Here is a 26,489-nt window from a genome sequence, read left to right as displayed (position 1 = left end):
GACTGACTCAATGTTCATAGCCAAGCTTTGCTTGGCCATGTCAGGGCCAGGTGTATCAACGTCCACAATATCTTTAATGCTGGAAGAAGCACTTCTGTCTCGCAAAGGTACCATATCCGTCATCCATGTCAACAGCCACGACCCGATCAAAGGGTTTTTTCAGACTGACAATGACAAAGCCGATGCTGCAGCGAAAGGACTGTGGACGCTAAAAGATGCTCGTCAACTGCACGAGTCTCTCCACATCGGAGCTAAAGCGCTGGCGAAGAAATATGAAATCTCGATCACTGATGCAAAACACATAGTGGCCACATGTCCCCACTGTCAGAAATTACCGCTATGGTCCAGTGGAATCAATCCCAGAGGTCTAAAAGCCTCCAAACTATGGCAGATAGATTTTACCCTTTGTCAATTATTAAAACCCCGAGCATGGTTAGCGGTAACAGTAGACACATACAGCGGAGTGATTATAGCCTCACAACATCTCAAAACCAACTCTAAAGCAACAATCCAACATTGGTTAACAGCTATGGCATGGCTTGGTATTCCCAAGCAAATCAAAACGGACAACAGTCCAAACTTTGTCTCCGCGTCAGTCCGGGCATTCGCACAAAAATGGGGTATTACCCTAATACAAGGTATCCCATATAATAGCACAGGACAAGCCATAGTTGAACAAGCAAATCAGACTTTGAAATCTAAAATAGAAGTGCTGGCAAAAACAGAAGGCTTCTCTAGCGCCGTTCCCCCGGGAGATCAAGCACGCTTGCTAGCCACTGCCTTATTAGCGCTAAACCAATTTCCCAGGGGGGAAGAGGCGAATAGCCCCACTCAAAAACACTGGGCCACTCGAGCGATGGACGAAGGTCCGTTAATCATAGTCAGAAATGAGCTAGGAGAGTGGGAACAAGGGTGGAGACTAGTTCTTACTGGGAGAGGGTATGCCGCGGTCAAAAAGGATGGAATCATTAAGTGGTGCCCACTTAAGTCCATTAAACCAGACCTTCAGAAACAAAACTAACAAAACTTTGAGTCTTTCTCTCCACAGGATCACATCATCGGACGTCCTCGCAACTCATACGCTCCGATACTGAGAGAAGATGACAAGTCTGCAGATATCCCTTCCGTACCCAAAAATCCTGAGCAGATGAAATCCGGGCAACGGCAACATGATCCCCGCAGACAAGGATGGTGACATCTTTGTGTGCTCTTCGCCTTACAGCTCGTCGCTACCACGCAAGCGGTACCAGAACCCCACCCCCATCAGCCTTTTAAGTGGACCCTGTCTAGGTGGGAAGACCAGCAACTAGTCCAAAGTGTAATCACAATAGGAGGCCCCATTTTTACTGTTACCCTCTGTCAGCTAGCACCTACAGACCCGTGTGTAGATCTTGCGGGGTTTTACTTCTGCCCAAGCTTGAACCCAGGGAAAGGATATTGTAACTACCCCTTATTGTGCCTATTGGGGATGCGAAACAATAGCCTCAGATTGGGTCCCTAAAACTCCAGACAGGTTTTTGAAAGTACAATGGGGGCCTTCTGGATGTACCCCTCCGAAACGAGGTTGGAGTGGAGGAGTAGCATTGGCTCCCCGTGGGAGACTCCAACTGGGAAACTGTCAATATCTTATGATTAATGTAACGAACCCTCTCGACCATGGGTGGCTAATGGGAAAAACTTGGGGGGTACGATATAAACAATCAGGAATCGGTAAAGGAGACCTCATTTTGATAAAAAAAGAGCCAATCCCGCAAGATCCCAAGCCCGTAGGACCTAATCCAATTCTTCACCCAGAACTCCCAGTTCCGCCGAAACCTAGCCTGACGACTCTTACACCCCTACCATATAGCTTTACGGCAGCTACTGTAGGTACAGTTAATATTTTTGACAGAAATCCTCTTTGGAAAATGATGCAAGCTAGCTACCAACTGCTGAACGAGACTAATCCGAAGCTCACGGAGCATTGTTGGCTATGCTACGGCATAACACCACCCTATTATGAGGCTATAGGAATAAGCGACGCACCCTTACGAGTAAATGGTACGAATCCAACCCAGTGTGCTTGGAACACAGAAAAACAAGGGATTACGTTAGCACATGTGACGTGAAGTGGTATATGTATAGGTAAAGTCCCTAAACACAAAAAACAACTATGTGCTAATGTGACACAGTCAAAAACCCCTGCACAATGGCTAGTACCGGCCAATAATGCCAACTGGGTTTGCTCCATTATGGGAGTTACACCCTGTCTGTCGTTAGACAAATTTGATGAATCCTCAGAATATTGTGTCCAAGTAACTATAGTTCCTAAGATCTTCTACCATTCCAAACAATTTTTCTATGAGTCACAAACCACTCCAGAACACCATCGGTCAAAACGGGAACCCTTTACAGCATTAACAATAGCCACTCTCCTGATCATGGGAGGTGCGGGGGTAGGCACAGGGGTAGCATCCTTAGTGCACCAAAACAAATGATTCAGTGCCCTAAGAATGGCAGTGGATGAAGACCTAGCTAGAATAGAACAATCTATCAGTGCATTAGAAAGTTCGCTTAGATCGTTATCTGAGGTCGTGCTACAGAATCGAAGAGGGTTAGACCTAATGTTCTTACAACAAGGGGGAGTATGCGCAGCTCTGAAGGAAGAATGTTGTCTGTATGCCGATCACACTGGCATTGTGAGAGATACTATGGCCAAACTACGGGAGAGACTAGAAAAACGAAGAAGGGAACGGGAGGCGGAACAGAATTGGTTCACATCCTGGTTCACCAATTCACCGTGGCTTACCCCCTTAATATCTACCCTAATAGGGCCGGTTATAACAATCCTGATAGCACTGATTTTTGGACCCTGTATATTGAATAAGCTGATGTCATTTGTCAAAAGCCGCTTGGGAAAGGTTAACATCATGCTCATAGAACGCCAACAGTTGCTTTAGGAACGCTCTTACTCAGAATTTTTTGGTCTATCCCCAGTTATACCCTGTCTTTCTCTGCTATCACTTGTTTCACGTGCCTTGCCCGATGCGCTCTGCATCCCTATTTCAAGCATATATTCCGCTTGCAGAAACTGTTTTCAATGTTGTGTGAAAGCATCAACCATATACTGTTGTTATACCCAGCTAGTTTTATTAAGCATAGGGAGGGGGGAAATGTAGGTAGTTAGGGCCTGGCGGCCAGAAGATATTGCGCTGTACGGAAAGATAGAGTCCCCCCTGTTTGATAGCCAATAGTATGTAGCTTGTGATGTAAGCAGACGGAAGTGACGCTGTAAACCCAGAGTATATAACGCTGTGTTGCGAAGTAATAAACGCCATTTGCCGTCCACCACACTGGTGTCTGTGAGCTGATGGCCCGAGCAGCCTGGGGTTGGTTGCCGTGCCGTTCCTGAACCAGGTCGCCACGCCTTGCGAAGGCAACACCTGGGAGCAGACCCTAAAGTAAACCACTCTCAAAATCCAGGTCCAGGGTTTTGATTTGGAGGAAACTAGGCAGCTGCCTACAAAAGAGAAGCCAGGAACAAAGAGGCGGTTGTGCAATGTGTGGGAAGCCAGCCCTTACTTTAGCTGCTTTGGGAAAATGTCATTGAACTGCACAGCTCACTTTATTTCTGTTTTATAAAGTGCATTAGCAATTATTTATGAGTTAGCTCATTTTTATGGGGAAACCATCTACATCTAGTTGTAGAAAAGGTTCTGTGAAACCAGATACTCCTTTTGTTTGGTTGCTTTTTTTTTGTTGTTGCACCTGTGCTTTTCAAACCAAGCAGGGTAGTGAACAGCATTGCACACAACAGGGCAGGTAATGAGCTGCATAAGTTGATATCTAACACAGTCTTGGACTCTGGAATATGATCTTTTATGGTAATAACACACCTAATTTGTATGTCACTTCAGCTATCATGGTAGCCTGGCAGCTCTGTGGGTGTGTGAAGGGGTTCCCCTTGCCCCAGCTTGTGCGTACAGAACTCACACTGATACCAGTGGCGAGTGCACACACCCACTTGACACCAGAGCCAGTGAGCAGGAGAGCTTGTGCAACTACATGGCAGTAGAATTAACAGAAGCTATGGCACGTTCTGGTTAAGATTTTATGAGTATGGTTTCTATCCATGGACTACATTAGGCATCTTGTTCAGTAGGACTCAATAACAACATTTTAAATTATGGTTTTGAAAAAGCCTTTTCGTTCCGGACAGTTGTTCTTTTCCATAATCCATTTGGAGAGCACACACTGGTTTATGTTGGACTGCTTGCAGTAATCCCCAGAACTGCACAGGTTGGTATCTAAATACTAAGGAAGCTTATTAATGAGTGAAAAGCTTCTAGGGTTATAAGATGAGAAGTTTCTTGTTGCTATTGCAGTATGTACTGCTGCCAAATGGGAGACTACATAGCATTCAAAGCATACTGTTTTTTTTGACTGAATCTGTGATTGGCCAATGGAATTGGCACTCTATTGATCCTTTTCAGAAGATACCATAGATTTTAGATACTGATCTGTAAGATTCTTCAAATTAACCACCAAAACACTCCACCTTTTCTTACACTGAATAGAAGTCTTTCCATTTGCTTGTTGTGTGCTTTCCAAACTTGGTATTTAACAGAAGAAAATGGGTGTCTGAATGTAGATGATTTTGTTTCCTACTCACACCAGTTTCCATCTAAGGCTAGATTTTGCTTTTACTGTTGTCAGTCAGTGCATATTTCATAGGATAGTGTGCCAACCTGACTTGAATGATGGTGGGGTTTTGTGGTATTTCTTACTTCAGCTCACACAGGATTAAATTGTTTCTTCCTGTTTGAATAAGCACCTATGTTAGAACAGATTTGTGCTTAACTATGAGTTAGGGAAGCATGTGTCAGTATTTCACTTGTGTCTCTTAGCTCAGTAAAATATCAGGTTTGATGAGGTAAAGGTAGAAAATTGTAAAAGTGGGAAGGGGGAATAAAACATTAACAGTGTAGAAAAGCTGTTCAAGTACCACCCAATAATATATATTGTACTCTCAAGTTATTGGAACCTAGCTTGGTCAAAGCAATGACTTAATGTACTGAAGAAAATCAAAGAAAATCTTCCTTCCCCTTCCCCCTCCCTCCCCCCTTTTCTTTGGAAGATAACTGTTGTGAACATCACAGATGCATGATTAAATCTGGCATGCTTTGCTGGCTGTTATATATTGCCTTCCTAGGAAAGGTCCTGTTTCTGCTGCATCACTCCTGAAACCTAAAATGCAGATGGTAGAGCTGCTTTTCTCAAGCATTCTTTGTGCCATGCTCAGCAGGACAACAAGAGCACCCACCTGCTCTGCAAGACCTGCCTGCGGAGCTATTTGGCTCTTTTCTGGGAGAAGCAATTGGGCCTGTCTGAAGGAAACCTCCTGTGGGGCCGGCACAAGGAGCTGGAGCTATTAGAGCTCCCAGAAGGAAGGTGCTCCAGCCCCTCTGAGCTTGGTCCTGCTGGGGAGCTGCCTGGAGTACCCAGGCTAAAGGATTGTGGAAAGTGTAATAAATGATGGCATAGGCTATCTGATTTTGTTCAGAGTTCAGTAGCAGCTTTTAAATTTTAGATTAATTGAAGGGCTACCCTTCTCCATAGCCTCAGCCTGGCTTTAGTAAGAACATTTGGACAAAATTGGTTAAAAGTTTGAAAAGCTGAGATTTCTAATAAGCAATTGTGAGCTTGTGACTATCTGGAAGAAAAACCTGACATGAGAGAAAAGGCTAGCTGGAGGGAAAGAAGTCAGCATGCTTACAGGCTTAGACATGGTGAGTGATTGAGGAATTGTGGCTACTCAAAGTATCTCTTGTGGAGTAAGAACATACTCTGCTACAGACTGCTGCACTGCCTAAGACTGAGGGAAAAATTGGATAAGTGAAAGGTACACAGCTATTCGTCAAAGATAATGATAATGTGATAAAGGTAAGGATAAATTCCAGCAGCATCCCAGGGCAGAGTTGAGCCAAGTTGCACTTAAGAAAACTATGGGAAGAAAAGCCAGCCTGAGAGGACTGCAGGTCTTGGAGAGACAGGATAAAGAACAGAGATAGGTTTTATTCTCAAATTAGGTGTTATGTGTATGGTACTGAAAAAATCCTAATTGAAATGTCCCATTTCTTAAAGTTCACTGGATCTTTGACTCAGAAACCAACTTGGCTCCCCAGCCAAAGTTCACCTATAAGCATTTAATTATATAATACTGAAATCTATATTTAGATCTCTAAATAAAAGTGACCTGGATTTGAGAGTCAGCTCCACCTGAAGTTTCTTTAACTCTGCAGAGAAGTCCATGAGTACAGCAATTTAAAACCACTAAAAATTAGGCCACCTGTCAAGACACAGGGTGTTTTGTGAGTGGTACAGCTTGTTGGGGTGGGACAGGATGAAGTCAGGACAATGAAAAAAAATAATTGATGTATAATTTTTTTTTTGTTCTCATCCTTTGTCCTTCCAACTCTAGGCTGCTGTTTTAAATGGCACCAGACTGTTGTTCACATCAAGTGAACTTCAAAGTATAGCATTTATATATCAAAATATAGCATTAGCTTTCCTCCTTGATCCTGGATAAGCCCAACTACATCATGTTGTCATATTTGTGTGTACATGTTTATATTAACACAGCACAGTTCAGATCGCTTTATTAGCTGCGACTAAATTGAGTGATAGCTCTGAAAGCCATCCATAAAGTCTGTGACACTTTTCATTAAACCTTATATATACATACACACATACATGTGGGTGCTTGTACATACATAGGTTTTTTTAACATGTGCACACATACAGACATATATATAGTTTAGGGATCATGTAACGTTGACAGAGCAAAAGAAATGCTGCACTGAGCAAAGCAAAAAAGTTCCTTAGAAGGTTATGTACTGTTTGGGTGCTTTTTAGCTTCACAAAACCTATTTTGAAGAGCCAGTGGTGGGGAAATGGTATCAGGCCAGAGCCCAGGGCTTTCTATGGAGTTCTATTAGGAGTGCCTGAAGACCCAAGCATATGGAAAAAAGGAAAATCAGAATAAAATCACTGAGTTTTTTCTACCCTCATTTTTTTTTTCAGTCTCAGTTAAACAAGTCAGTGCATTCTTCTCTCATAGGGACCTGGTTTCAGGTTGGGAAACAGGATGGAGCTGAAATTACTGTATTTTCCAGTAACTTGTTGTGTACAAGTGTAGTTAGAAATTAGCAGAACACATTTCACTCCTTTCCTCTTAAATTGCTTGTTACCTCTGAGCAAGTGGTCTCGGTTTTTTTTTCCCAAACAAGATCAAAGAAAACTGATCTCCTTCCCTTCCTCCCTGTCTCCCTCCTCCCCATTTGTCACCTTGTCCAAAAAATAGCAAAAGAAGGTACCTACAGGATTCAGGAGAATGGTGAGAAAGAGTTCACCTCCTTGGATACTTTTGTCCAGCTCCTGAGGACCCCCAGGATATTCCTTGTAAAAAATAGTATGAGTGAAAAGGCCACAGGTCTGTCGAGGGAGCACCTGAGAACAAAATAACAGCGCCATTGTGACATTAACTTCTCTTGCAAACTTAACTTGGCACAGCCACCCAAATCCCTCTATCAACTCAAGGAAACAAAGCTGCAACCCTTTCTGCCTCTGTACTCTGATGTGGCTATTTGTGGTCTCCTCTGGGCCTTCTGTGTTCTTGTGGTAAACAAGCATGGCCCTGCAGATGTGGAGATTTCCAGATGCCAGGTCTGAAAAGCTGAGACACAAATGTTGAGGTTTCATGCAGACTTTTTTATTGAGCTCATGAACTCATTGTGTTTGTTTCCTGGCTTGTGCAAGAGGAAGAAAACAAAAAGCCAAACCTCTCTTTCCCTCAGCAAGGTTGGTTTATTTGCAGATAAATAGTGCTTCCTGGTCATCTTTGCTATCTCAGGCCACTCATCTTACTGTTCTTGAGACAATGAACTGAATTTGTACTCAGGGCTGCAGACCACAAAAGAGACGTTGCTTCATACTTTCCTCAGTCCTTGAAACTATACTGAGCCCTCATTCCTGTTTGTGAAATGTATACAGGAATGGTGGGATGCTTGTGTGAAAGCAGCTCCAGGCCAGCTTCCCATCACCTTAGGAACTGAGAGGCTGCCTGTCTCTGAAAACAAATTTGTCTTGGACAGCTAGATGGGTTGGTTACATTAGTACACAGGTACTATCAAAGGGTTGTGGTCAAGTAAATACAGCAACTGTCAGGGCTTACAGGTATTGCCTAATCCCCTCAGAGACATAATTTACCTGGGGAAGGCCTTTGGTTTCCCTCCAGTCAGTGTTTTCATTTTTCTACTCAGTTAAAAGGAAAAAAAAGCCCACTCTGAGCAGACCATTTTCATACACATGTAAATGCACAGCTGAATTTGAGACCATTCCAACAGTAATGGGGCTCTGTGCAGTAACTTCTTGGTTTTGATTGAGACGTTCCTTTTGTCTTATTCAGGGAATCACGATTTTGACTTTGGATGCATAGGCAATATTCAAGACAGCCGGGGCTATAAGCATCCTGAGACTGCAGTTATGCATATTCAGTTCTTGTGTTTTACCAGCTATAGGGCTTCAGCTGATTGGGAAGTCAGGCCAAGTAATTTTGTACATTTTCCTGCCTTTCATGCAGTTGTAGCATGTATGTGAGGAACCTTTTCCCTTCTCACACAAATGGATAGTCTGGAAGAGTCGATCACGTCTCTGGCCCCTGGCTCTGGGAGTTTCCAAGGCAAAGCTCAGAAGGAATTCTCAGCCTTGGAGAAGTGTTATACTTGCTGGAGGAGGTTGCTCACAACTGCTCACCTTCCTTCCCAGCTGGTGGGTTCCTAATCCTTCCATGCATAAAGATGATCCAGAGCTTGAAACATAGGTCTCAGGCAGTTTAATGAATTTCAAAATATGCATTTATAACTCAGTTGGTAGTTGATGGAACTACAAGTACATTAAGTACATTCAGTTTCTGAGGTTTACATTTGCAGTTGCCCAAGTTGTGTGATTTTTTTAAGTGGCTGCATAATAAATACACTATTTTGCATCCTTTCAAATCCTTGGTCACAGAGAATTTTAATGACTGCTGTAAAACTTGAAACATTTGGCAAAAATAGCATAATTTTGAGTCACTTAAAGTACTATTGCTATGAAGCATGGAAATGCAGTGTACCATGATGCCACTGTGGATGAAGCCCCGTCTGTACCGTGCAGGCTTCAGATGCGGGTATTCTTCTGTGCTGGTCACTCGGATGTGCCAAACCTTCTTCCAGGCCTCGTACAGCTGGATGTGAACCGGGTAAACCCCAGAGTGGTGTGGAGCCACTGCGTATCCCATGCCAGTTGGTATGCCATGCTCCTGCAACACAGGAGAGGGAAGAATTAATTTTGGAGCAGAAAAGGAACACGTAATTATTCAAAGCTTATTTTTCTGCAGACAGCTGGAAAGCTGTTGTCCTTGGGCAAACTTGTATCTGTTAGTATGTAGCACAAGCTAAAAACGGGAAAGAGATGAAAGGAACTGGAATCACAGTTCGATGTCTGTGGAGTGAGAAATAATCCTTTCGGATTATGTTGTGTTGCTGTTACATGGGATAGGTTTGCCTGCCTGTTCATTATATACTGTTACTAAGGTATCAAACAGCATTAGAGGAGTAAACAAATGGAAAAAATGGTTGCAGTAACATACAGGATTTTTTGTTTCCTGTTTCTGGAATATAAGCAAGATTCTTTCCTGATTCAATTAATAAATATATAAAGATCCCCCATAGCTTCTGAATCTGCTCATACTTTACCTATGGTAGTAAGATAGTAGCAAAAAAGAAGCTGGACTTTGACTGACATGTTTTTCATTTCATAAATATTTAGCTCCATTTCTGAGGAAATATGGGCATTCTCATGAATATAATCTATAGGTTATCTCGAAAATATCTTCCAATGGCACAATGAGGCAGTTAATGTGCGGGCAAAGAGAATTAAGGAAAAAGCTTAACTGTGAGCATGCTGAGCATGTTTCGTTCACTGCTGATGTTCTCTTGCCTTTGTTCTGCTCCTCATCCCTTCTGCTCTTGCCCTGTTCTGCTCAGTGTGGGCTCTCTGAAAAACCCCATCTGATGATGAGGGCTGATAACTACATCTATAGACCAGGATATATTTAAAAGTGAGCAGAGTATTTCAAGTGTAAGCTTCTTATGAAAATCAGGTAATTAGTTTAATTGAGCTGAGTGACTGTTCAGAGATGCATCCAGTGTCTGTCACCAGCTACTGGCATGAAGGATGATTACAGTCTGCCTCTTCTGCCAAGGCTGGTTTCCAGCAGGTCCCGTCCACTTTTCCACTTTCTCACAGCATTTCCAGGTTGCAAGAGTGTCCCACAGCTGTGGGTCTTGCAGGATCCCTTCCTACACTTTGGGTGTTAACTGATTTTACCCCCAGTACTACAGGATAAATCAGCTGTTTCCTATTCATGTAAAATTGATGTTCAGAAGGAAATAGCAAAAATGAGAGATTATGATTTTTTATGTTTTTTTCTGTCCTTCCTCTTGCCCACATTATCCAAGAACCACTGATTACTTTAATTCCAGGAACAGCAGGTGCTGCTGGGCATCTTCAAGTATTTTGCAAGGAAAGCATTGTAGTTCTTTGACAAAAATAAAGTTAAACCTGTAAGCCACACTTGTTTGTTCACCACATAATGCAACCACTTAAAATTATCTGTTCCTTATTCGTAAATATCTTAGGTTACTGCCTGATCTTGAAAAAAAAAAAAAGACACCCAAACTCATGATTTTTAATTTACTGAGAACAAAATGTAATTTCTGCTTATTAATGTTGTTAACTGCCTGAAAGGCGTGAGTCAGTTTAACAGTGAAATGAGAAGTGTTAATCACTCTTTTCTCTATTGTTTTTCTATGAACATGTACAAAAGAAAAAACTGTATCTAAAAGTTTCTGACAAATCTAGCTACTTATTACTCTGCCCAAGTAACTGATGATGGTCATGTTGTCAAATACACTGTGCTAACTGAAGTATACTGTATTAACTGGAATCTCCAAACCTTCACCAACCCTATGTGAGGAAGTATACAGACACATAATGTAAGGCAGATGTGTTCTGAGCTAGAGAATGAACACTGCTCTGAATGACATGTCTGTATTGCATGGACCAAAACATGAAAAATCCTGGTTTTCTACTTCCTTTTTTGCTGCTGGTATTGCCATAGCAACAGAATGGTGACAGGGTAATCTGCCATTCACAAATAAATTAAGGCACCTTTTCATAAGTTCTTAATAGAAAGGGCTAATTAGCCTCTGAATAACACTTGCACACTACATAGTTCAGCATACAAATCCGTGTCAGTCACTCAAATACTCAATGTGACCTTAAGAAGAAACAACTACCAAATAATCAGATTTTCTTTGGTCAGTTCTGTGTTCAGTTTACTCGGGTAAATGAAATATTTCGTGTCCTCTTTTAGTGATTTGTGTTGCTTTCCCTCCTTTCTTCCGCTCATTTTGTTATTAAATTTAGTTTGCGATTGAGACCTAATGTGTTACAGGAGGAGTGTACATTGGAATCTAAGCCACTGAGCAGAAAGGGAGATGCCTATACAAAGTATATTTTCTTATCTATTCTACTGAATAATTTATAACAAGATTTTACACTAAGGACTTTTTTTTTTAAATTTCAAAAGTTCTGTGCATGTGTTTGTCTACTTTGGAAAATTTCTGAACCATTCTGGCAATGAAAGCAGCAGTATTATGTATGTTCCTTTACATGCTTAAGCTGGGACCACAGAGCCACTGATTTTGGACAGCCTAAATTTGTATTCCCATTTCACTTGTGTATGAAGAGACTTTCAATTCTGATTTAAATGACAGCGTAAGCTGAAGCTGCAGCAGTGTATTGGACAAGTTCAAGTTATTGCATTTTTTTGGCAGGAAATTCCCCAAGTTGTCTCTACTTCCCATGCATTGGTTTGTTTTGTTCTGCAGTCTGGGAGCATACAACCTGCCTTCTTTTAAGGGCTAGACAGAGTAGAGTATGCTCTTCATGAGTACCCCTCATGCCCTCAGGCACCGGTGAGATTGTGGTAGGTGGATCAGACTAAAACCCACTCAAAGCAGTCTTCTTCTGATGCCTGCATGTGGCCACACTTCTGGCCAGCAGCAGTCATGCTGATGCACCCAAACCAGAGAAGCTGGAATTGGAAACTCATAGTCCTGCCAAGGCAGCCTGGCTCATCTTTGCTCCCTCCAAAGTTCCCATAAGTAGGACTGGTACTCCTACAGGTGATCTAAATGGCTGAGGTAATCTGCCAAGACTGCTTCTCTCTCTTAATTATCAGCTTGGTTCAAGCAAGTGAAGATTTGCTTGACACTCCTAACCTCTTTTGACCTCTTTCTTGTTTGTACAGCAATGAGCTGTGATTGCCATGAGTCAGCATGTGCTGTGCGTGCTTTTGCATTTGTGAAAAACCCCTCTGGTAGGGAAAGGACAGGTAATGCAGAATGAGCACTGCTCTCCAGAAGGAGATATATCCTCAATAAGCAAGCTTGCATTCCTGTAGCAGTTTTTCTGTGAGCGCATGTTGGAAATGTGAATAAAAAGCAATCTGTGTAAGACTGACTATATTACCAGGAACTTGTCTGACGCAAAACCCCCAGCTTCTGATTGCGCCAAGTCCTTGTTGAAATGCAGAGAGAAATAAAAGGAAACAAAACCTCTACCTGTTATAACACAACTGGCATTCTTGTTCTTAAGGGTTGCTGTTTTACAGAAATATCTAGTATTGGCCATTGTCAGAGAAAGAATTAAACAGCAACCTTTTACACTTCCGTGATTCTATGATTTTAATTTCTTAAATCTCATGACTAATGTAGATCTTTTCCCACAGCCAGTTGAACTGCAGGATTTCCCTTGGTGTAAAGACTTTTATTAGATGAAAGAGTTACCAATACAAACTCAGACAAGTTTGCTAAACCTTTTGATTTTGTCCAACAGCAGGGGGTAGAGTAAATGCAGTACTTTTTAAGATGTTACCTTCTGAAGTTAAAAGCTTTGTATAAGCGTTGCATATTTTAGTACTGGAATTTATTTCTAATATTGATGCACATGGGTGAGATTTCCTATAAGAAATACTGTGTTACTCTGTTTAAAATACTTTTTAAAGTTTCTCTCATTTGGTAAATAAATTTGCTACTTTCTTGCTTGTCAACACTCACAAAAATGCTGTATTTTATCCTTTATGGACGTATGTTTTTTGTTCTCAAGGGTTACATTTCTGGGTAATTTTTATTGAATAAATATTACAGCCTTCAATTCCTTTTAAATCAGTTTTAATCTTTAAAAATGTGTTGAAAAGCTCTCTAAGCTAGACAAGATGGTTCAGCAAACATGTGGTTGCTATTGAGATAAGGGGGCTCTGTATGTTGTTGGTATTTGCTTTCACATAGGAGACAGTACAAGGGCTCTTAACAAAACAGGCTTTCTGGTGTCAGATCCAGGATTGACAGGAACATGGGAAAAGCCAGCTTGTCACTAGTCTTACAAAGAAGCCTCCCAGATATCACCATGACTCCTGTTCTAGGCATGCTTTGCACAGCAGCAGACTACCAAGGGACAGGGAAAATGTTGGGATTTAAGATTTTAAGTTTCTGATGATGTGAAATGAAAAAATCTTCCAGCATGGTGGAAGATTTACATGGCTCAGAAACACATAAGACTCTGCATGCCTCCAGTACCAAATGAATCTGGAAGGTAAAGGCAGTCTTAGAGATATGCTGTCAGAGCACACTCTTGATAAGGACAAAAGTACTAATGAAGATGGACTATTTCAGAAGGATCTTAAGGTTAGGCAGAAAAAATTTCATCCTGCCTGCAAAGTATGGCGTTATTCTACATATATGCAGACAATTCACAAAACATTTTTAGAAGCAATCTCTAGTGGGCATATCTCCTTCCCAGCATTAACTACAGATATTACTGATGGGACAAATGCGACTTTCTTTTCATCACATGTAAATACTTTGCCTTTGCTATGTGGTCACTGGTCTTCATATTCTTGGTATTTAACTGGTATATTAAAAGCCTATTTCTTTGTGGTTGGGGCAGGTCAAAAGGAAGGGAAGAGGAAGTGCTTCCTTTTAGGCAGAGGAAGTGCTGATGTGCATCAGTAGTTGGTTTATAAACAGGTGATTGAAGCCAAGGAGGGCTACTAGGCAAGTTCCAAATAAATTTGTTTTGTATATGTCTTTCATTTTTTCCTATCAGATCACAGCTGTCTTTTTAGTCGATGACAGTTTTTGCCCTATTTCTGCCATGCTTCAGGCACATGTGCTCACAAATGGGTGCAGAAGATAATCACATAGCAAGCAAATCAAGGGACAAAATAATGAGCTACATGCTTTGTCTTCAATATATTCTTAGTTTTGTCATATAAGGAAGTACAAAATGGGAGAGGAAGGATATCTTGTGATTAAAGGATGGCAGTGAAAACTTGGTTTGTTTTGGTTTTGGTATATGTACTATCAAAGACTTCTGTCTGTGCAATCCATTTACCTCTGTGTATCGACTGTGTTGCCTATAAACAAGGAGAATAATATGTGAGATATCAGTTTCCAAAATGTAATCTAAGGCTTAATCCATTAGTGTCTTTAGAGGATTTGGGAATCTTCTTATAGAAATAAAAGCCCAACCACCCCCCTACCTCCCCCACCCAAAAAAGAAAGAAAAACAAAGAAACAAGAAAGCAAAAAAAACCACGAACCAACAAAAGCCCCAGAATATTGCTAGTCAAATCCAACTGGTAATCAAAATAGATGCCATTCGACATTTCCTTAGCCAGGGATTGTAGCAATAGGACAAGGGGTAATGGGTTTAAACAGGTGAAGTTCAGGTTAGGTGTAAGGAAGAAGTTCTTTACTGTAAGGGTGGTGAGGTACTGGAACAGGTTGCCCAGAGAAGTGGTGAATGCTCTATCCCTAGCAGTGTTCACAGCTAGATCGGGCAGAGCCTTGGGTGACATGGTTTAATGTGAGGCATCCCTGCCCATGGCAGGGGGGTTGGAACTGGATGATCTTAAGGTCCTTTCCAACCCTGACTATTCTAGGATTCTATGATTTACGTAAATTAGATGACAGTCAGATAGCAAAGTTCTGGGTAGTCTGCAACTCTAGCACAGTTAAAATCTTGTTCCTCTGAGAAGAGATTTGACAGCAAGGGCTGTGGGAATGGGGCTGTGGCTGTGGCAGCTTTGGGGCCTGTCACTCAGGCACGTGTGGACAAGGATTTTGCCAGGCAAAACTTCCCATGCTTCCTGCTGGATCCAGAGCAAGTTGGACAAGAACATTTCTGGAAAATGTGAGAAAGTCTCTTCCTTGAACCAACTAGGCATGAAACAGTAGAAATGATAAATATCAGTAACACATAAAACAGAATAATTTGGAGGGCTCTTGCTAAAGGCAGTTTCCTGGTTCTCAACCAATTTACATGTAAGAGAATCCTTTAAAGGCTGTTGACAAAGCCCCAGATACACAAAGGTATACACATCTGCGCTGAAAGCAAGAAAATTAGATGCCAAATTAGCAATTAATTGTATGTATACAAAACTAGACATCTGTTTTCTACATGTATCTTGTGACACAGGGGCTTCTGGCAGGCTGCAATTGTAAGCCCCCGTTTTCTAGAGCATCATTACAAGGTATGAATATATCCATGTACTACAGAATGAGGTCTTTTCTTTAGCTGCAGCTCTAACACCTGCATTTCTTGCCTCTGCTTGGCACTCTGTATGTGTACTCAAGTTCCTGTAAACTGAAGATTATGCATACAGTGTAAATACAAGAGGCAGTAACAATTATGGTTAGGTACATTTATAACTCCGTGTGGTAAGACTCATTAAATACCATTTCAGGTGCACTGGCTTGTTTCATGAAAGGACATCCCTTTCATGAAAACATTTCCCCCAGTGACAAATGTTAACCCCAAGTCTGATGCTGTCCTGCATGGAGAAACTGCTGATTGTGAAGGGGTTTGGGTGCAGGTTTCAGGACAGTGTGATTTGGTTTAGCTTTCTTCTAAAAGGATACAGCCAGGAGGTGCCAACAGGTCTTAAATGAACAGAATTTTGTTGTGGTATTTGGGATTTTGAAACAACCTTTACTGTTCTTCCCAGGTATAATTACATACTATCCCACCTTGTTACCTTCTTACCCACGTTTAAAATAAATGAATAAAGAAATGCCATGTGAAGTGAAGAATTAATGTAATCATATTTCCAAATAATTATTGTGACTTTCCTTGCAGCAACACGAAGTATTATCTGTACCTGCAGCTAAAACTGGAGGTGGGAAGATAAATGGGAAATGCAAGAGAAAATGGCATTGGCATCAAGCTGTGTTTGCCTGAGTGAAATGCTAATTAAATATCATAGAGCATAAATGGAACATGTTTAACAAAAGCACATGTATGTATTGTTCTAGATCTCTAATTGAAATTTGGATCCACACTGTGAATTCAAGAAATAATGAAAAGAGGTTTGCCTCAACTTTGGAGGACTTGTGGAAGTGCAGCTGTAGAACACAGAATTTCTTTCCCAAACAAGACATGATGCTGAGGATGAGAAGGCATGGGAGGATGCAAAACTACTGTGGAGTCTCTGATAGCTGTCAGGAATGTTGTCGTAGTGGGAAGATAGATTTCTCCCACAGAGAGGATTCCACAGAAAGCCTTTTGAAAATAAATGTTCTCATAAATAATTTTACAGCTGAACAGATTTAAGGTTAAGAAGTTGGTGTAACCCCTGTCCAAACGTTAGCAGCAAATAAAACGGTAATAGCAGCAGCCTTTCATCGACATTAGCTCCATATTTATAAGCACCTTAAAGAGCCTCTACCCTTCAGTGATGATAGGGACATGGGCTTTATCTTTCTGTAGTTGACGTTGTAAAGAGATTCTATCACAAGCCCTGTTCAGGCTATGTTATAGATTTTACTCCTAAAGGTGGTTTGACCTAGAGGACTTCATGCTCCCTGAAAACAGGAGGAGAATTTCCCCTCAGGTTTAAAGATGAATGGACTGTGTATTTTTGAGATAGAGACTATTTAAAAAACTACTCTTACGTTTAAAATCCCAACTGTATTTGGGTCTCTGGGCTGGGCTACACAAAAACCGTGAACAGACCATGCCAGGAATAAAGGCTGACAGTAAAGCAGAATTGTAGACAGAAAAAGACGTCTGTACTAACAATGCCTCTGTACTAACACCCTGCCAAGCAGACCATGGGAAGGGGGAATATCTGACAAGAAAACAGTTAAGCCATTTTTCATGAGTTTTATTTAGAAATATAAGTTAGGAAATTTAAATTTAGAATTATAAGTTAGGAAATTTAAATTTAAAATTATAAGTTAGGAATTTAAAATTATAAGTTAGGAAAATATTTTTGTAAACAAAGGAATAAATTGCTTCCAACTGCTTGTTCAGACACAGCAGAGAAAGCCCTGCTGTGTCACTCTGCTCTTCAGAGTGGCTCTCGTTGCTTGGCATGTCTATCCCTTCTTAGAGACCACACAGTGTGTTTTCCAAAGAGAGCATTTACAGGTTTCAGGTTTTCTTTGTCATGCTCAATAAACAAGGAGGATTATCCTGAAAGGACTCTAAATGGTACAGGTACTCTGAGCTCTGGGTAATGCTGAGAGGATAGCTCTTGGAAGTTAACAACCCAGATGAGCAAAAATGAAACATTATCTGTCAATATCAGCAATAGGTTAGCTATGGAAAAATCATATTTTTCAAGCAGGTAATCTAAAAAAAAAGCCCAGTGAAATCCAGCAGCTTCACTTCCTTGTTTTGTTAGCTTCAAGATTTCTCACAAACTATACACAACATAACGTTTAGGGTTCACTGCAACTTTCCCCCTTCCCTATTGAGTATATTTGAGGAAGCTGATAACCTGTGTATAAATCCCTTCCTAAAGCTTAAAATGCTAGCTGATATCTACTTAGATTTTACTGTTTCTGATCCCTGTCATCTTGCAAGGGTGTTTGCATGAAGGGCTGCTACCTCTCCAGAAAGGCCCTGTCAGTGAATAAATATAAGACAAAATTCAGCCCAAGTTTTAGTTACAGAAAGGCTTTTTGGAGGCTGTCTTTCCAATCTTGCAGCTTTATTTGTATATCTATGTAAATATATTTCTACTTATAATATAGATAAACATAAAAACAGCTTGGAAAGCATAACTATAATATGTCAAGGTATTGTAGTGAGCCTTTTGGTAATTTTTACTCACTATTGCAAATTCTCTGTTGAGGATCATCTGCTCCACCAGTGATGACTCATTGTGGAAGAGGTGAGGCTGCATGTGACTCCACATATGGGGAAACCACCAAAACTCATCCACAGATCTCAACAGCAGGTCATCACCTTCATCTTCTTCCTCAGTCCCTGCAAAAGAAAGGAAAAGTAACAACAGAGAAGGCCCCATAATGTTCTTTTAAACACAGAAGAGGCTGCCATAAAACCTAATGTCCTTGGCCTGGATGTGTCAGTGTTCCTGGCATGGTGTTAACTGAAAGTAATTCTAACAAGAATTAGTTTTCAAGGGCTGATTGTTGTGCTGTGTAGCATGCCAGGAGCATTTAGAAGTTCAGGCTCCCCCGGAAATCAGAAATCAGATGGACTTGTACCCACTGGTACTCTGCTTTGGTCCTGCCAGACACTGCATAGTTGTAGCTGGACAAGGTGGCATCCCGGAGAACTGTGTGCCAGTTATAGAATACTTTAGGTTGCAAAAGCCCTTTAAGGTCATCAAGTCCAGCCCTAAAGCTAAACTAAACATCTAGGTCCACCACTACACCATGTCTCCAAGTGCCACATTTACACATCTTTTAAATACCTCCAGGGTACTGGGTCACTTCCCTGGGCAGCATGTTCCAGTGCTTGACAACCTTTTTTGGTGAAGATAAGCTGCTCTCTGGATGAGAATAGAAAGCAGTTAGCTAAAATATGAACAGTTATTGGTATATTTATAAACAACGGAATATTACATAAAACCAGTCTGATTTTTGTTTTGTTTTGTTTTTTTTTTTTAAGTGTCTGTGATCTTAGAAAACCAACAAACTACATTTTCTGTATTTGCTTTAATTTGATATCACGCTATCTCTTATCACCATAACCTGACAACTTGGATTTAACAAGATAAAACAGTGTCAAGAATATTAATGCTGGTTGCCAGGTCTGAGAGTGGTGATTTTTTTGAAAACTGGTCAGAAGATGACAATCAATCAAGTATTTAAAAAGAAACAAATGCATACATCTGTTGTTTTCTGGTTTGTCCTGACAATAATGTCACTGTCAAATACAAAATACAGGAATAAGGAAAACATAAAAATGAAATTTTATCAATGCCAAGCACTGCCCCCACCCCATAGCTACATTAATATTAGCCTCAATAAATTGAAATCTGATAATTTCTAGTGAAGTGTAAACCAAGTTGCAATAGTTTCTAAATACAATGAAGTGGAAGGTGTGAAGCTGTAATGGCAAAGGGGTTCCAAATGTTGTTTCCTATGCGGCTGCATTCAATACTTAGCCAGGTTTAAACTCGAAAACGAGTAAAAACTCCTCTGTTAGTGAAGAGTATCTGCTTCAGGCAGAAGCCAGACTCTGTAGTTACAACAAAGGAAACCTTCCATTTGCGAAATGATACAATGTTGCTTCCACCATCTGCAGATGGGTGTCTGCAGCGCTTGTTTAAATTGAGAAGGCAAAGTTACATTTCATTAACTTCACCCTGAAATTATTCAACAATATTCAGTTTATTAGCAGCCTTCCCTCTTGTTCCTTTGCCATTTAAATGTTTTCTTTTAGCTTCAGTTAAAGAAATAATTGTCAGGATCAGTCTACTGATGCAAACACAGGTATCATTTCTTATAAGCTTTTCAGTGTTTTGCAAAATTCACTGGCAAGGAAAGTTTCAGGGATGCCACTGTTACTTTTGCGGCATGAGGCAGGAATGTACAGAGGTGGCTGTTCTGCACATTCACTTCAACTCTTTTTTTTTTTTTTCACTTCCACAGTGTTTTTTGAAGAGTGCTACTACACAAGCAGAGCATTACTTTGAAACTTTCTCCTGGTGTCACTGAATCACTTTACTCCCCTCTTTGCAGCACTCTGCAAGCTCTAAGCAAGTTGCTCCAACTGATGGGAGCACTGCTGGAAAGAGAAAACAACCTTGTTTACTAGGTAATCCCTTATTGAAAAGAAAGGACCCATAGCTTGCTCCTTTTGCAAACGTCTGCTCCTTTGTGCAAGACTTCTTGTGCACAATGTGCCTGGGGGAAGAAATTTAACATACGCTTTCAAAATAGGGCAGAAGAGAAAGGAATTAGGAGTATGTGAAGCCATTAAAGATCTCTTTGGTAACCCAAAGGTAGAAAACTGACAAGGGGGGGTGAAGAGTAAAAAAGAGAATATTCGAAATATATGAAAAGCCACAATCACCTGATTTAAGATTTAGGTTGAAGTATAATTTAGTGCCTTATTAACATTTGAAGTACAATATGGTTCTTGAAATAATTTCAGTATTAAAAACTATATTTTAAAATCCTATTTTTCCTACTAATTTCTTTGTAAAATTAGATATAACTAACCAAACTTGTCACTTTGTTTTACAGTAACAAAAATCAAACAGGATAAAGCATAACACTTTTGAATTTAAAGAAAAACAACCACTCCCTTCCACCCCCCATAATAGCAGAGCTGAAACTGAATGGTTGGAAGTTTAACATTTGGTGGTGGTGTTGCTTTTGAGGATAATTTTGTTCACAAGCCTTTAAAAAGAGTGTTGTTTGATCTTATAACTGCCTAAGTAGCGTTATTTCAAAAAAAAATTCATACCAAAGTTTAATGGAGCATTTAGTGAGTACTAATATTGTTTAAATATTTTATCCCAATCCTTATTCAGAGTATTGGAGGCAAAACAAGGGATTTTGAGGTTTTAATTTCTGTGCAGTCAACATTCTTTATGTAACTTTCCATCTTCATTTTAATGTAAAATCTGAAAAAAAGCAGAATACCTACAAGCAAGGAGGTGAGCATGCATGTGTTTTGAAATGCAGTATGCACTTTACACAGGTATGTAATAATTCAAAGGTTATTTGCACATAATAAATGATCCCTTATTTTAAACCTGCAACCGTAACTTGGACATCTTGTTTGAGCTTCAAAACTGAAACTAAGTTTGAAGTTGTTATCAATAACCTTACAAATCTTAAATGCAAATCCAGAGAATATTTTAATTTCTGTTGCCACTGCATGAACAAGTAGAAACATGTTTTCTAGAACCACATAACTAGTAGGGTCTGCTCAGTTTTTTTCTAATAGCGTTATGCCTACAGTGCATAGCTCACCAGTGGCACAGAAGCGTGTGGTGGTGGTGGTGGTGGGATGATAAGCAATGAGGCTGATGTGTCAGCTATTGTAGTTATGTGCAGGCATACCAACTGGAATTGGTATTTGTAGTACAGATGTCAGCAATATCTTCTGATGGAAATGTATAACTTTAATCTGCCAACACATTCCCACACGTCTCCCTCCTGTAGTCTTAAAATGATCCAAGTTTTGGAAAGGAAAGAACAAAATCAAACATTAAGGAACTCAGTAAGGCACAGCAGTTGAAATGCACAAATAAAACATTGAATATCTGCTACTAAAAGCTGCTCTGGGTAAACAAGCCGCATTTACGGTAAAGAATACCCTTCCGTGGTTTATTTCTAATGACTCAATAAAGCGTATATGGTATGGAGAATACTTTGAAACCTTTCCATTAAGCTGATATGACAAAATGAAGTGTTCACTTAAAAACTCAGATGCATAGCTGAGTATAGGCAGCAGCAGATCTCTTAAAGGGGGCAGTGACACGCTTCAATTCATTAAGTAGTTCTGCAAACTACTAAGAACTCTTAATAACTCTAAGAACTCTTAAGTACTTCATTTTTGTAATCCTTGAGAGCATTAGGAGGACAGGCACACAGGCACATCTATTTTCTCTCTCTACAGCAGTAGGAAGTTGGAAATCGGTTAGCATTGTATCAGCTGGAAAGGAAACCTGTGACAACAATATGGAGGCCTTCAGGATGAAGGAAGAAAAGAATGTATTGGCAGGTCAGGGGTTTCAAAGGCTGCATGGTGTATGCCAGCCACTGTTCATGTCATAGTATTTATAGTACTCTCCCTGAATTACCGTTCTCTGCAGTGGACACTGTCATGACTGATACCACCTTTACTCTGTAGATGGCCACAACCGAGCAGCATCATATGGTACAGCAGCTCAGAGCCTTGGGCTACTTTTGTTTGTTTTGATGTGTTATGTGTGTGCCCAATTAATCTCCAAAGGAATAACTACATAGGCAGGTAAGATGAAGTGAGGAGAATGCTGAAGTTTGGTCTCCCAAGTTACTTTCTGATCACAGGTCTGCCACTGGTTTGTTATATGACCCCAGGCAAGTAATTCCATCTCTCTCTACCTCTTATTTTTCTCAGGTTCTTCAGCCTATATCTTTAGTTCATAAGGTTTTCTGGGCAGCAGTTGCTTAGCATTGCATGCTTGCACAAGGGGAAAAACAGCCTGGACTTTGAAAGCAAAAGGGATGCTTTCTCTACTCTACATTCTCTCTACTTCTCTCCACTCATCCCTCAGACGCTTCCTCATCTTTCCTTCTTCCAGGGATCTTGTACTCTCCTAATGGGTGGTGAAACAGAGCCATGACAGCTGGGTAAGCTCATCTGTTTGGTATTCAAATACTGGCTATGAAAAGGGAAATACAGCTATATCTACCCTGTGAGAGGTGACCTGCCTTACTCCACAGCTACCGCATGGCCTGTGACAGCTGGGGTTGCATCATTCTGAGCTTTTAAACTTACCTTCCCATCCTTTTGCTGCTGTAATGCCTCCTCTGTTCTAGATAAACTTCTTAGCTTTCCTAGCACAACTTGGTAAGAGTCACTAAATGTGGCTGAATGGGTTGGCAGCTAAGGATGCTGGAGGTGATCTTCACAGGTGGGAAGGCCATGGGGATTAGAATGGAGAAGGACAGGAGGTGTCTCCTTTGAAATGAGTCCTTAAGTATCTCTTTTTTCTTTTTTGCCTTAGCAGTACTTGGGAGCTGCATGGCTCAAGTGGCAGCAGAGGGAAGCCTGAGTGGAGATGCTGCAAAGTATTCAGGAGAGAGCAAAGGAGGAGGGGAAAAAAAAATATTAAAAAAGGGAAAATGTGTTGTGGAGAAATTGAGCAAAAGACAGAAAGGACTCAGGAGGAGGAGCTGTAAAAATGCCTCATCTTCCACAGAAACACAGTGTGACTGTGCAACTCATTACTGCATAGAGTGTGAAAGGAGCAGGGTTTTAATACAAATTTCTTTTCATTTTGTTTTCTTTTACCATCCCTCTTGCAGACCACTGACAGAGATGAGCTTTACAGTCATAACAAAATGTTGTGCCTCCCATTCAAACACTTCTGCCTTTTCAGAGGTTGAGAGACATGATTTTTGCTATCTTTTGTATTTTATCACATCTATCATACTGGAAAAACTGAAGTATGTCTTCTGTGCTGTCCTATCTTTAGTGAAATTATAGATATCTTAGCAGCTACTTTGCCTCCTTTATAACTCCAAGATTTACTACCACACATCTTTCAGAAAAGCACCTAAGGACATCTATATCTTCCAGAGAAGCTCATACATAGCTTTGCCCCTTTGGACACTGAATCAGACACTGATGCTAAAATGGTGGAGCATATTATTTCCCACTGCTTCAATGAGTCAACATGTTTCTTAAAAAGGGCATATTTAAAGCTAGGTTTAAAATCCTGATACCTATTTAACTGTCACTACCTGAAAGCATGAAGTTCCTTCTTACCTGTGTGGTAAAATTTTCCTGAAAATCCAAGGTTGAAGGTAAAATTTGCAACCTGAGTGCGCAGTAAATTTTGAGTCTCTAGTAAAGCCTGAAATAAATAAGAAATTAACATGCATTTAGAAAAATGAGTATTATTTTTTGAAATGCCTCATTTTACAGGTTATGTCCTATTGAGGAGATACAAAAAAGAAGACCCTGTTAAATGTTTCACATTTTATTTTGGGCTCATTCTTTTTTATGACTATTACAGTGAGCTGAATTTTTTCTATCAGTGTTTGATGGTCTTGCAATGCTAGTAATAGTACCTAAATACCAAAGGTGGTGATAGTTCTGTACCTCGGACCAAGATACTGAACACTGTTTGCAGTGATCTATGGCAGGACTTGAATTCCATCATTCAGATATACTAAATCACTAAGCCACTCATGCTTTGGGCTGTTAATGAAGCTTGATGAAATGTACTTAAAACCCAAAGTAAAGTTAGGAATGCTACTTGCTATTCAAATGTAGAGGTGTTGGGATTTACTTACCTGCAGAAACATTTTTGATTGTGTCTGATTATCAAATTCATGCTAAAGTGTGAATGAGCAAAACTCCAATTTCAACCTATGGCAGAAGCAGTGTTTGTGTCAGAAATGAAAACCCACTTTTTTTAATCTGTCCTCCAAGCAAAAGGTAACACCTGTCTAAGTGACACGGAGGAAATGGGTATTGCTTATAGAATAAATAGGTGTCTTGGTCACCATTTTTCTTGGACATATTTCCAACTATTAGAGAAAGGATGGTTCAGCCTGCATGAGTTATCTACATTTACTGTTAGTTGTCAGCTCTGTACTGCTGCTAAAGATAGTCTTTGCTGCACAGATATCTGTCTGCTTTCAGTCACCTGCCCACATAATCTGGACGTGCTATATATGTGAGATGGATAGTGCACTTATCTCCCTATTGTGCTTGCCAGTGTTGAATGGGTTATAAGTTCTGTTTTCATCAATTTTCTGTGTCTCCATTATCTGGCTCTTGAGAACTTTTCCCATTATCAATTAATAACGTTTCTATTGATTGAATGTTCATGTTCTTGCACAGTTCAAAGACAAAATGAATGCATCGATTTACGCACAGTCTGAGTTCAGCTAATGTTTCCTTTCATTTGAAAAAATCACATTTTGTATGGTCCTTAGTAATTTCACTTAATATTACAGGAAAATAGCTTTACCTTTTTGCTTAACCCACTGGTCTAATTTAAACAACAACAACAACAACAACAACAAATTCTACTTATGACCACAATCTAAATGCATATCAAGGCCAGTGTAAATGATGAAACCAGGGTTTAAGTGGCTGAGGTGCCAATTGGTGGCCTGTGCAATCATCATCCGGAGTGGAGCCGAACTAAGCAGGTCAGGTTTTGGTGGTCTCATGATTTATCAGATTTCCTTTATATTGCAGTGTTTTGGGAGGTGCTGTCAGCTTCTGTCTGCATTTGCTGTAGGACATTAGCTGTTTAAAGTTACTGACTCTCACCTAATGAGGTATATTGGGCACCCTACATATTGGAGCACAAGCTTCTTCTGAAGCATCATTTGCTAACAGCTGCCTTCTAAAGGGGCATCCCTCAGGTGCCAGGCGGCTTGGGAATGTAATACAGGATATTGTCAGACTGTGCATCTGCCTTAATTTCTTAAACAGAAACATTTCCTGGGTGTTTAGGAAGATGTAAAACAAATATAGCTGTTATTGGTTACAACAGTCATTGAGCAAATTCCTTCCCTTGCTAATGGAAATCAAGTAATCTAGTGACAGTAAATCTTGTGATTTAGAATTAAATATTAAGATAGCTGTATCATTTACTGCCTATCTTGCCAGGCATTTAGTAAGTGGGTTATTTCAATCCTGTGACAATTTCATATATGGGACTATATTTACATAATACAAAACAACTAAATGTTCACTAAAATGTAAAACTATAGGATCAACCCCACTGTTAGCAAAGACATTGAGAAAAATCCCCAGTTGGTAAAAGCTGGCACTAAATTGACACCATTAAATTCACAAACATAGAATCTGAGTCACTGTATTTAGAATATAATTTTCCAAGCAATCTAGAGCATTTTATAGATGTTGAGAAAGACTGATGGTCTGAGCAAAATCAATTCAATTTTCCTTTGAGAAATGAACATCTTGAGAAATTATCATCACTTAACATACAGTATAAGAAGGTACATGAAACAAATATCATTATATCTTGTTGATTTTTCTCTTTTGATTTCTCTCACACTCATATCTCAATAACATGACAGATCTGTGGGATAGGGAGATGCCTTCCAGCCTGGTGTAGTCTCTTTAAAAATACAGAGCAAGAATTAAGATGTAAATCCTGTAACCTGCAGTGTGTCAAGCATTCTCTGTCAGAAGGGCAAATGTGTAACTCAAACTGGATTTTGCTTGGTCCTAGAGATTTTTTTTTTATTTCAATTTCTTTATATGCATATTAATTTCTATAATATGCAGCTAAACTTCATTTTCATGACCTTACCTGATTTTGATAATGAGAAGGTACTTTCAGCTAGTCAGTCCAAACATATTTTGTCATTACTTTC

The 26,489-nt window shown here is 40.2% G+C and overlaps 1 protein-coding gene across 1 annotated transcript in view; it reads right to left on the bottom strand.

The window, feature by feature from the left end:
* Positions 1-26,489, bottom strand: part of NDST4 (N-deacetylase and N-sulfotransferase 4) — a 108,084-nt gene that overhangs the window by 36,104 nt on the left and 45,491 nt on the right. The window contains exons 3-6 of the mRNA XM_061443328.1: positions 23,893-23,980; positions 18,266-18,420; positions 9,152-9,337; positions 7,360-7,488 (exon numbers count right to left, since the gene is read on the bottom strand). Of these exons, the coding sequence (XP_061299312.1) occupies positions 7,360-7,488; positions 9,152-9,337; positions 18,266-18,420; positions 23,893-23,980 (558 nt within the window). The remainder of the gene's footprint in view (positions 1-7,359; positions 7,489-9,151; positions 9,338-18,265; positions 18,421-23,892; positions 23,981-26,489) is intronic.

The sequence above is a fragment of the Pezoporus flaviventris genome, unplaced genomic scaffold (genome assembly GCF_033815535.1).
Source record: "Pezoporus flaviventris isolate CSIRO_AGI_PZ_B2104156 unplaced genomic scaffold, CSIRO_AGI_Pfla_v1 ptg000002l, whole genome shotgun sequence".
Taxonomy (NCBI): domain Eukaryota; kingdom Metazoa; phylum Chordata; class Aves; order Psittaciformes; family Psittacidae; genus Pezoporus; species Pezoporus flaviventris.
Note: the sequence above shows the minus strand (reverse complement) of the source record. Positions and strands in the feature narration are given on the sequence as shown.